This window comes from Protopterus annectens, chromosome 10.part0, assembly GCF_019279795.1.
Source record: "Protopterus annectens isolate FY-2018-M chromosome 10.part0, PAN1.0, whole genome shotgun sequence".
NCBI lineage: Eukaryota > Metazoa > Chordata > Ceratodontiformes > Protopteridae > Protopterus > Protopterus annectens.
Genome location: NC_056744.1, coordinates 715639736 through 715652165, shown reverse-complemented (window position 1 = coordinate 715652165; position 12430 = coordinate 715639736). Strand labels below are relative to the sequence as shown.

The 12430-nt window shown below is 36.2% G+C and overlaps 1 protein-coding gene across 1 annotated transcript in view; it reads right to left on the bottom strand.

The window, feature by feature from the left end:
* Positions 1 to 12430, bottom strand: part of PATJ (PATJ crumbs cell polarity complex component) — a gene marked incomplete in the record, with an annotated part of 2990875 nt that overhangs the window by 741321 nt on the left and 2237124 nt on the right. The window contains 1 exon segment of the mRNA XM_044085542.1: positions 8990 to 9123. Within this exon segment, the coding sequence (XP_043941477.1) occupies positions 8990 to 9123 (134 nt within the window).

Below are 12430 nucleotides of genomic sequence, written 5' to 3'. Positions count from 1 at the left end.
AATAATTATATGTCATTTATATATCAAACTAATTTGTACAGGTACTTGCGTTGAAAAGGTATTTGTAAAGTTACTTGTGTTAAAAAAAAATAAAATGTACCAACAGTGCTTCCTGCTGGACAGAAAATAAATACACCTGTATGTCAGACTGTATTGTAACTGTTAAAATGAATATAATCTAACAAAGGATACTGGAAGAGAAGATGTCAGTCTCAGTTCAGCTCACTTTAAAAATTACTCTGAAATCAAATTACCTGGTTTAGGCCATAAAAATTGTATCTTACAGTTCTGGCTGCAGCCAGAGATGAACTGTCTGTGAGAAGCCTGGCTTAGTAGCTCTATAGAAAGAGTGGATGTGTTACAATTATTTTACAGCTCCCAAATGCTGTAACACATCTCAGCAAAGCTCTATGTGTGTGTATTGTGACACACATGTGCAAGAACCTGGCTCAAGTTTCTAGTAAAGGGGATAGTGTGGGGACCAGAGTCAGGTGACCACCAGATGTGATATCATTCTATAGCCATCACTAAAATTATTTTAGATATTAGTGAGAGATGTGATAGTGACACTTATCACTCTGTTTTGGAACTGACAAGACCACTCATTCACTTCATCTTGCCTTGCTGTAGTAAGTAATTTAACTAGGGAACAGTAATTCTTTAATTAGTTAGGAAAATACAGTGAGATTAGTTAAGTATTGTTGTTCTGTATCTGTGTGAATCTATCCATCTGTGTTATTTTTAATATTTCCTGTAGCTGAGTCTCTTGGTGTTTATTGTAAACAGATATTCAGTATTTTCATGTTCTCTTATTATTATGAAATATATTTATACTTTTTATTGTTGCTGGTCTTTTTAGGAAATATTTAACTTTTGAGAGTATTATATTTATTAAGTGACATTGTGGCCACTCCTGAAAGACTTGCTGCATTGGTCAAACACTACCATTTGTATAAATATTAGTTTTACTAAGTATAATTGGACATCCTGGTAACAGGCTTAGAGTAGCTTACTTTGGAGTGTTCTGGTGGCAGTATTTACCTTACAATCTGGGCAGAGCTGGCACTGTGGGAAAGCTGTGCCAGGCTTTCTCAGGTGTGTGTGTGTGAGAAAATCAAATCTCAATGAGTCTGTGACAGCCACTTGGAGCAGGGACAGAGAACAGTGGTTTCACAGAGAGTGGTGGAGGACTTGGCTTGAAAACACTCAGCTGAGGACTCTGCTCTATAGCTGTGGTCAATAGTGTGTTCTATTTGGGGCCTGGAGAGAGAGTCCAGCACCAGGACTGGAGTGTGCATTCCTTGTGTGCTCTTAAGGGAAAGTGTGGCTGGTGCAGAAAGCTGCATCTGAAAATACTGTTTCTCTCTATTTTTGTTCTAAGTCAACGTCCAGTCAGTGGTGACGACTGAGGCTCCTTGATTACTGGCCTGAGGAGGGATGCCACAAAGCCTATTAAAGGTTTAGTGAAATAATATGCAAGAGTTAGATCTATATATTTAATTGATTTTCTTTTACTTATCTCCTTGTAACACACAATGAAATCCATAAACTATTTCACTGTAAGCTACAGTGTATGTCTCTACATTGTCAACTCCATCATGTGAAGCCAGGCATGAAAGTTTATGCCTCTACGTCTAGATCATGGCTGAAAATGGTCCAAGGATCAGTCCACCTGCACAGGTAATAATGAAAAATAATTAATAAGCAAACTCATGCTTTGTCCAAATTTCAAGAGTGACAGAGTTCAAAAAATACAACTCTTACTTTTACCTTATTCATTTTCTAAACATTTCAAGAAACAATTCCTGAAGATTCTTCTTTTATTTCTCCATCTCCTGCCAGTCCCAAAAGACTTGCTTCTAGGCTTCCTCCACATATGTACCACATCTCCAACTACTACTGACACCTGGGAACATCTAGATCAGTATAGCTAATGTAAATAAGTATTTCTGAAGATACTCCCAGGCAAAAATTCTAAATGTTCTATACTTTGCCACATACTTTAGACTTAGCCATGTCAGTGTCCATTCCTCTTAGCTTATTATACCTAAATGTTTCTCCCATGTTTGTGTATCTCTCTTTTTTAAAATCCCTTTTTTTCTTAAAAATGGATTTTGTCAAGCCCTTAAAAGATGGATTATCCCCTCTTGACTTGATTAAAAAAGCTTGCTAATTTTGGAATTGGTCTTTACTGATCTTTTACCCATTTCAATTTCTTGTGCTTGGCTACTAATGCCATACATGGAAAATGATGCACTCCCTCCAACATTTATTTCCATTTGACCTTCTCACCACAGCCTGGCTTCCCCAACTGTATTAAGTGTTCCTAGAATCAAACAGGAGAGCACACAGTTCTGATGGAGCATATCTTAAAGGGAGTAGATCAGATTCCCAACGTTGTAACTGTGCCTCAGAGCAGGACTCTTACTGCTTTACATAAGTGATCCATAAAAGTAAAGTCTCTTGGTTCAGTTCCATAAGCTATCAGTCTTCAGATAGTCCCTCATGCAGATGCACCAAGTTTCCTTTTGGCTTGAAATGTTAAGCACTGAGATAAATATAGTAATCTCATTTGGAGCTCCATAAATATCCAGGAATGTTTGGGATTCCCATCCATCCATCTTACATCTGGTTTATCCTTTAAAGGGTCAGTGGGGCACTACAGCCTTTTCCAGCAGGAAATGGGTGCAATGTATTGTTACCTATTATGGACAGGATGCCAGTCTATCTCAAAATGCATTCTTACTCACACAATACATGCACACCTATGAGTAATTTGAAGAACTGCAATTCACCTACTGCACATCTCTGGGAGGTGGAATAAAACTGGAGCACCAGGAGAAAACCCACACAGCTGCATGGAGAATGTGCAGATTATGCACAGGAGGCACCCCAGCTAAAAGTGAACCAAAGAAATTCCTGTTGTGAGGCAGCATCACTAATAGTGCCAGTGTGTGTGTGGTACCTATTAAGGAACACAAATTCTGGGCATAATTAGTTTCTTGGATGGCTTTGGCCTTTCACTGTTCCAAATAAGTTCCTGGAGAAATTTTCTGACTGTCTTGAAAAATCTAAAAGGCAGAAAAAACCAAAAAGACAGTGCATATTTAAAACTGAAGGCAATACAAACCTCTATATCACTTACACTTCATAATCGAAGTCCATAGTCATCATTTTCAGTAACTTAGCTTTTATTTTCCCAATACCTTATCCTAGAAGAACATTAATGAATGACGTTTAACTACATTTATAAATACCTTTAGCTTCCCTCTCAGCGTATCCTTAGGCAAACAAGCTGTCACAAGGATAGAATGGAAGGTGAGTCTGAGCCTTCGAAAGCTGGTTAGTACAGGGTTACCTTGAAAAACAACCAAAAATGCTATGCAGGCAGTGAGAACAATGCAAAACCTCTCATCTTACCCCAATGCCTAACAACACTTACCCATTTATATACTACTTAAATTGCTTCCCCTTGGCAAATCGATCTCTTCATTCCCGGGTGGCTTCTCCAAGTTCAGCCTGAGAAATCTTATTAACTCTTACCAGAATATTTTACTATAACTGGCTATTACTGGCTTTTTAAGAGAGTTTATAAAGGGCAATACATAAGGCAGTGTGATGCAGAGGATTGTCTTAGTCTTCCTTTGCCCACTGTGCGGCTTTGAACAAGTTAGTTAACCAGACAGTGTTTTAGGACAATTGGGAAGTTAGGCTAGGTTCATTAATGGTCTCATGGACTGCACAATTAGTAACTACCAAAGAACATATGATCATCCTGGCAAAAACTGTTTGTGAAGCAGTGGTATGAACGTTCATTCAAATCTTGTATGTTTAACTGACTAGTGCCACTTTTAACTTGGTATAATAAGAGACAAAGGCAAACAGCAGCAGTACAAGCTATGATAGTACTCATAAAGGGGGAATTACAAGTTGTGGATCATGTAGTAATGAAAGTTTTTACTCTTGTGTATAGGATGAGATGGATTTGAATGAGATACCAGTTAATGCTTACTGCTTACTTAATACTTCAATGGTATATTCCTTAGTTTAATATTGATATTATTCAACAGTTTTCTGGTTCTTTGGGCTATGCTATCTTTTCATGAATTTTATAAGACAGAAGCATGCAGTAAGCTATAACATTGACTTAAGAACAGTGGCATGCCTTAAAAATCTGTGTACAATCAAAAATTTGTATTTAAACCTGCCAACAAGGGGGATACAATAGTGATGATGTATTACAAACCATATTTAAAAATGTGCTATGACCATTTGAATGATGAAAATGTATACAGTCTAATATGGAACAATATAATGAAGCTTTGGCTTTGTATCAAAAATTATTAGAAAAAGGGTATGGACTTGGATATTTTACTAAAAACGATGTGGAAAAAAGTTTGGAGTTTATGGTTGTAATATGGCATGCTTTTATTGCTTGCTCAAAATTTATAAAGGTCTTAGTAACTTAACACATCGTCTTACTGCACCTGCCTGTATTTTCTCCACAATACTAGATTTTTTTTTGGCATGAATATCTTTTTCCTTATGTAAAAATGCTTCCATTATATATTAGGGATACACAAGATTTTTTTAGATAAAATTACTGAACTTAAATGGGATACTAGCATGTACTGGCTTACACTGGATGTTAAAAGTCTATACACTTCCATTCAACATATACACAGGATTCAAGCACTTCATCATTTTTAGGAGATTGTCCCCTTTCATGCTTTATTGTTGAACTAGTACATTTTAGTTTGGTAAATAATTTGTTTTCATTTAATAATGACATTTTTTGACAGTTATTAGGTAAAGCAATGGGGGCTCCTTTGCCCCCATATATGCTAATTTAGTTATGGCATATTTTGAAACTGAATATTTATATCAACATAGTTTTGTTAAAAAATATGTACTTTATTATTTTCATTACATAGATGATTTAATATTTATCTGTCAAAGGGGATATGATCGAGTTCAAGATTTTGTACAGGATTTACAAAATAATAGATTTAACTTTAAATTTGATGGTATATAGATGGGGAGAAGGTGTCTCTTTTTTAGATTTGGAACTACTGGGCCTTAGTAATGGGAAAATTTGAACTACTATTCATAGAAAATGTGTACATGGGGACAATATTTGCATGGTGAAAGTTGCCATCCGCCCCATCTCATTTCTTCTCTTTTATATGGAGACTTTTTACGTATTAGTAAACTTTGCAATGATGACTCTACTTTTCACAGGGAAATAAATAAAACTGTTATAATGTTTATATGTCGTGGTTATGGCAGGGAAATGGTTTTGGAATCTTCCCAAAAAGTTAGTGAAGTACGTAATATGAGAGATACTAATTATTGACCCAATAAAATCCATAGGGGAGAAGAATAATAGTAATATATTACCTGTTTTGGACAATATTTATAAAGTTAATAATATCCCTGTAGTGACTAGAGGCACTTCCCCCAGTTAATGAATTTGCAAATATAAGTGATACTGAGAATAAGAAAAGAAAAAAAAAATTTTTTTTAACTACTTACAATATTCTTAGTGACTGGGTTGTCTTTTTAAAATATTATCGGCCACTTTTACTGATAAATCCTAACTTTCTAGAATGCTATATCGAGTGGCACCTATATCATTTAAAAGGGGCAGAAGTTTTGGCAGATAGGCTAGCACACAGTAATTTTGTTCTTCCAACTTCCTGTATTTCTATGAATATTTCCTTAGATAGGCACTTTCCAATGTGGAAAATGTTCTGTATGTTATCAAGTTGTCAAGTGTTTTTGTAGAATTAATAATATTACATTTCTTGCAATTAATACATTTACTTGTACAACTTGAAGGGGTTATTTATGTTTTAAAGTGCCCCTGAAACTTTTTTTTTATGAGGGTGAGAGTCAAAGGGCACTTAAACTTTGATTTCAAGAACACATTAAGGACATCAAAAAAGAATGTATTGAAAGCCCAGTAGCAATGCATTTTAAACAATATCATAGATGGGGGCTCCACCTTCTTACAGGGTAATATTTTAGAACAAGTAACTGTCAAACAGGGTGAAAATGTGACATTAAAGGATAAGTTACTATCAAGGAAGCAATGTATATTTTAAAATATAATATTTTAATTCTTTGTGGGTTTAATAGTGAATATAATTGGAGATATTTAATTAATTAACTAAATGAATGATTTTAAATCAAGTTATTATCCAATTATTTGTTTTAAGACTTTTCGCATATATAATGTTCCATGCTGATGAACTGACTACTCCTTGAAGGTGTGAGCCAAGGCTCTAGAGGTGAATAAACTCAGTATTTTATTCTGTGGTCAGTTGTTTGCTTTTACATTCACAAATCATGGTCATACCTATGCAATAATTCAATTTAACCCTTTCTTCCCCTCCTCCTACACTCTTCTAATACGCCTGCAGCGACCACCTCTTCTCTCTCTCTCACACAATTTTCACTAATTCTCAGTTTTTTTTCTCACAGCCTACACCACTGTACACTTTGGATTATCTCCTGCATATAGTGTACATTTTCAATTCATTTTCTCATTTTATGTTTTACATGCATGTGACCATTTTAAATTTTTCTTCTACCTACTATATGTAAATTCTGAACTCTAATATGTTTTAAGTCAGTATACATGTTTTTTTTTTTTTTTTTTTACTCTGACTATTCTGTTATAACTGTTAACTTCAAATGTTTTTGTATACTCTGCCATTTGATTACTTTTGTAATACATACTACGTGGAGCTTTTCTCCTTGGGCCTTCGCTGAAAAAGGGCTGCTGCCCAGTCAGACTAACCCAGTTAACAAATGTCAAATAAAAATAAAATAAATATTGTGGCTTTGGATAGAGTAGAAGGTTAGTCTGAGATTTTGAAGGCTGATCAGTACTGGGTTACCTTGGCAAATAACCTAAAATGCCATGCAGGCAGTGGGAACAATGAAAAATCTCTCCTCTTACCCTCAGTCCCTAACAATACTTACCCCTTAATGCTGTTGTTGTGTCTTTCGGCTTATCCCGGTTAGGGGTCGCCACAGCGGAACTCCAGTCCGCTAATGTTTGGTAGTGGATTTTTACGTGCCGAGTTACCAGCCCTGATGCACAACCTTCAACGAAGGCACGCCCATTCACGCATGCCTCCACACAGAAGACAGTCTAACTGAGAATCGAATGGAACAACGTCTTGCTGTGAGGCGACTTACCCCTTAATATACTATTTAAATTGCTTCCACTTGGCACATTAGTTTCTTCATTTCCAGGCAGCTTCTTCAAGTTCAGCCTGAGAAATCTTATGAAATCTGAATATTCTACTATAAATGGCTATTCCTGGCTTTTTAAGAGAGATTATAAAGGATAATACCTAAGGCAGTGTGACACAGATGATTGCCTCAATCTTCCTTTGCCTACTGTGTGACCTTGAGCAAGTTAACCAGACAGTGTTTTGGGGCAATTTCGAATTTAGGCTAGGCTCATTAATGGTCTCCTGGACTGCACACCTAGTAACTACCTAGGAACCTACAAACATCCTGGCACAAACTGCTTGTGAAGCAGTGGTATGAATGCTCATTCACATCTCGTATGTTTAATTCAATAGTGCCACTTTCAATGTAGTATAATAAGAGACAAAGGCCAACAATGGCAGTACAAGATGGGGATATCTTTCAGGAGCAGGAAAAGATTTGCCACTACAGCTCCATAGAATCTAGGTGCTCCCCAACCTAAGCCTGTGGAGAGTTCCATATACTGCTTTCCTATTCTGCTACATGAAAATCACACTTCGGAAGTGATCTTTATGATAACCATAGCACAGCTGCGTCAGCACTCTCACCATAACTATAGATGTTTCAGTGACATTCCTGCTATACTGTACATTTTTTTTTCACCATCTGTTTGTCTGCTTCTGAATGATTACTGTTGTTTGCAAGAGGAACTTCTCTCCCTTTCAGGGAGATGCCCTTTCCATCAGAATCTTAGCATTCCCCTCACAGTGGAATAGTCTTTGCAGCCTATTTCATGGTCTCAAAAAGAAAAATAGTTAGTGACCTTTTGCAAGGTGTAGAATCTGACTTGCCTAACTGACTGCCACTTCTCAACCACTTTTAGCGTAAATGAGGGACTGGTCCTAAGGGTAATTCCGTCTTTGTGAAAGACCACATAAGGTGCTCTGTAAATAACAGCTTACAATTGTGATCTGAGGTAATGTCTACCAGAAACAGGGTTTTATAGGAAAGGAACTCAATGGAAAGAGAGATGAGCTTGCAGGTTCAAGGGGAGCAAGGGTCAGCTCTTCCAAAATGAAACTCAAGCCACAAGAACAGGCAGTGGTCTCCTCCTATAGAAGCCTGAAGCAATTTTATGTCAGTTGTCTAATTCTTGTAATCAAGGTGCATACTAAAATTCCACTAAATGGTGTAATGCACTTTGCATAGAAATTATTTTATCCATGAAGGATGTCTGCATTACTGGAATGCTGCATATTTACATTGTAGATAACTTCCCCTTACTGTGATTCTTCTGCAACTGTTTGGGAAGTGCATAAACCATTCTTTTTTTTTTTTTTTTGCATATAATTATAATTTTGTTTTGTTATTTTGAAAGGTTCTTGACAAAAGTAGTCAAAATATTTTCTGTGGTACAGCTACTTACAATGTCTCCTTAAGAAAAGTCAAATATGTCTGCTAGATATCTTAAATAATCAGAAACACATTCCTTAGGATGGAATGATCCCATGATTGTCTGTAAAGGGGATAGGATCTGATGGTGGTAACAGTATTGGTCTGAAATGGTTATCTATGCTTTTGTTATACCTAAATAATCTGTAAACATTTTTTTCTGGAATCTTACTGAGGCACTCACTACTAGCTGGATAAACAAGCATTTGTTTTAGCAGGTATGAGGTTTTATAAAATAGTTACAGTAACATTTAAGTATATGTGATGCTGTACTACAGTAGTGTCATACCACGATAAATTATTCACTCACCAGTGGAGTATCTCTCCCTCCGACAATGCTAAGTCCAAGACCTGATCGCCCCTTTGATATCTCTATAACAGTTTCTTGGCCAGGGATAATTGGGCAAGTTGCTGGATCCATTGATAATGGAAATGAGATACTACCTACAAAATAATAGGCATAAGACAGTTTTATTTTATGATCAGACAGAAAATAACTGACAATAATTATTTTTTTAATAGCAGCATGTCAGAAGACTGAACTGAAAGGAATGAATCACAAAAACTTGAAATTAAGAAAATTAAACTGCATTTTTCTCACAGTGTCTAAAAAATGCAATGTGGAGTTGGTATATTAAGTAGGATACTAGACCCCAAAGCCTGCAATAATGGATATCCTCTTGATGGTGTGTGTTAAATATTTCAGGAAAGGGCATCTCAATATTTTTGGTTTCAGGATTTTATGATTCAAAGATTTGACATTCTTATTTTCTTGTGCTTCCTTTTACTTTTTTTAACAAATTAAACAAAAAATGACATTAACAATGCTGCCCCTACTGTGCTGTGTTGACAGTTGTTATAAATCCCAAAAGGGAAATGATGTGGGCAGATGTAGAAAATGAGACAGACACAAGTAAGGGTGCACTTTTGTACAAAAAGATATTATAACAAGAATATTTTCTTGGATTATACAAAATGCAGCACATTCAACAAACTTTTACAAGTATAAGAGAAGGCCAGTACAATTAAAATTAATTCAATAACAGTCTCAGCAGCAAAAAAAAACTTTGATGCAGAAGGCTGTGGGGTTCTACTCCCACATCAGAGATCAGCTGTATTTTTCCAATGCTGATACATTATAAGAGGGGTGCTGCACTCCTTAATGTGCCATCCTTTGGATGACACATTAAACCAAGGGCCCATTTGCCTGTGTTGGTGGTAGCTCTGGTGGATCTACAGCACTTATTAAAAAGAGTAGGGGCTGCTTTATTATATTAACACTTTTCCATCTCTCGTTCATTATTTACACATTCATTACATTTACACGTTATGCATATTTATGAAACACTTTGCATGCTCATGACCCCCAACTTTCCACCACAACTATTTGTTTATTTCACATATTACATCATCATTTTCTCTTTTGATATACAGAAATACTTCACATCATCTTTTCTAAGAAAGAAAATTAATAGAATTGTATTCCTTTTCAATTTCTTGTTCACGCCCAACCTTTTATTTTCCATTCAACACCATGTCCATGTCGACTTTAAACACTGCAGTCATAAACATATTTGAATACTTTCCAGTAACCTTCATCTGTCATAAAAACAATGCTGCAATGTCTCTTCAGTACTACTGATAGTACACATTATTTCTCCTATCATTTTATGTTTTATGTTACTATTCATGGGCAGTTTGTCCAATAACAAATGCCACAGTAAATCACTTGCTTCAAAAAAGATTCAGATCTTTCCTGCCTTGTCTTTATTGCTTTTTTTGCATTCACCAGTCCCCCATTTTCCCACCCTCACACATCAGTTATATCAAATTTCCATGCCTTTATACTTTTATACTCTTTCTCTTCCAAACCTTTTGTTTCTCTTTTCCTTCTATTACCACCCATCCTTGTAATTTTATATTTTTCAAATAAAAAAATTCCTAGTACTGTCTTTTTGCAGACAACTTTTAAATCCCAAAACAAATTTAATGATGCTAAGAAAACAACTGGATTTATTTAATTCAAGCTCCACCCATTTCTTTTACATTATAAACTACGCTCTTTTAACTAGATTCAAAGTTGTTTCCCACAAAAAAAGAGATACTGCTGTTTTTATCTTTATACCTAGTAAGTTTTGCCTGAATGAAGTGAATATTCATTGCGGTAATTTTACAAAAGCCTCTTGAAACAACTTCTGTTTTCCCCCTACTTTCCCACTTTATTAAGGCTACCAATATGTAAACCAGCCTTGCAGTTGAACTGTAGTCTAACTTTTGTTTTCCAATACATTGCTTTACCAAATTTATCCAACATCAACCATACATCGCACTCTGCCTTAAAGATAATTGAAAGGTAAACCTTCCTGCTATGGTACTACTACCTCCAAGGTTCAGGTGGAGCCCTGAAAACCACATGGGTGCAGCTTACTGCAGCAAGCATATCAGGGAAGCATATCAAACCACAGAAGACACACATGATACTGGTGGCTCAGGCCTGTGATGACAATAAGAAACAGGTGCAGTCATTCACATGGGCTAAGATAACATCGAGAAACTACTGTAGTATCCCCAAGGCTGAACCCTGACAGGTACCCACTGTGTCCTTAGTCCAGCTCTGAAAGGTCATACGGCAATTATAAAACGGGCTATAACCTTGGTATCCACAGGAACAGAAAGGTCATGCATTCCCATAGTTTCAGTCTGTGGGTCATACAACTTCAGGAAATCTGTAACAAACATGCACAAAAACCTCCTGTTTTCAAAACTTCAGTGTGTAATACCTCCACCTGTGGCTCTAAGGAGCACTCCACAAACTGGGATGAAGGACAATGCGAACAATGAAACTTTCAGCCACGCCAGCCATCTTCACTGACTGAAAAGTGACAAAAAATGCAGTGCTTGCAAAATTGTGCCGTAATAACTGACACTGGATCACAAAAGGTCAAAAAGGTACCCCATTACCATATCACTGGTGCAGCATTTGCATACATCTTCTCATTTAAAATTCATTAGCCACTAAATTGTGTGGGAACATCTCAGTAACCTGAGGGTTGCAGATGCATGCAGTAAATCTTTGTAAGTCTAATTTAGTGTCTATTTCTGCAACATGTGCAAATGAGTACTGTGAATATGCATAAATGACTATGATCAACATCTAATAAATACCCACTGGATAGTTTGAATTCTAATTCTAGTATTTAAGCAGTGAACCAAAATGAGAAAGTGAGCAGGGCTCCATTTATACAGTCTTAGCACAAGGCTGTCATGAATCAGAAGAGAACAGAAAGCCAAATCTGTGTGTAAAAACTCAGAACGAAACGTAACCACACCGAAACAAAGTTGTCACCAATAATCCTACACAGCAAGCTCAATGCTTTCACCAGTAAATCACAGTTAGTAATACAAGTAAAATTCTCTACAGTGCTTAATAGGTAGTTAAGCACTTTCATCCATAAGACAGCATCAGAACTGGTGAAAGCTTTAAGCTTGTTGTGCAGGATTCCTGAGGACAGCATACTTTCTGTCTGGTTACTTTTGGTTATGAATGATAGTATCAAATGTTTTAAAAAGGTCAACATATTAAGCAGTACATTCTTCTGTATTTACTTTAAAGGGAAGAAAATTCAAAAATGCTACAAGAGCTTTTGCTCTGCTGTGTCTAGACAAAGAATTAGTCCTGGAGATGGAAAATATTTTTTTGGGCCAACAGATATAAAGGAATTGGAAATGAATACATTTTTCTAAGAACTTC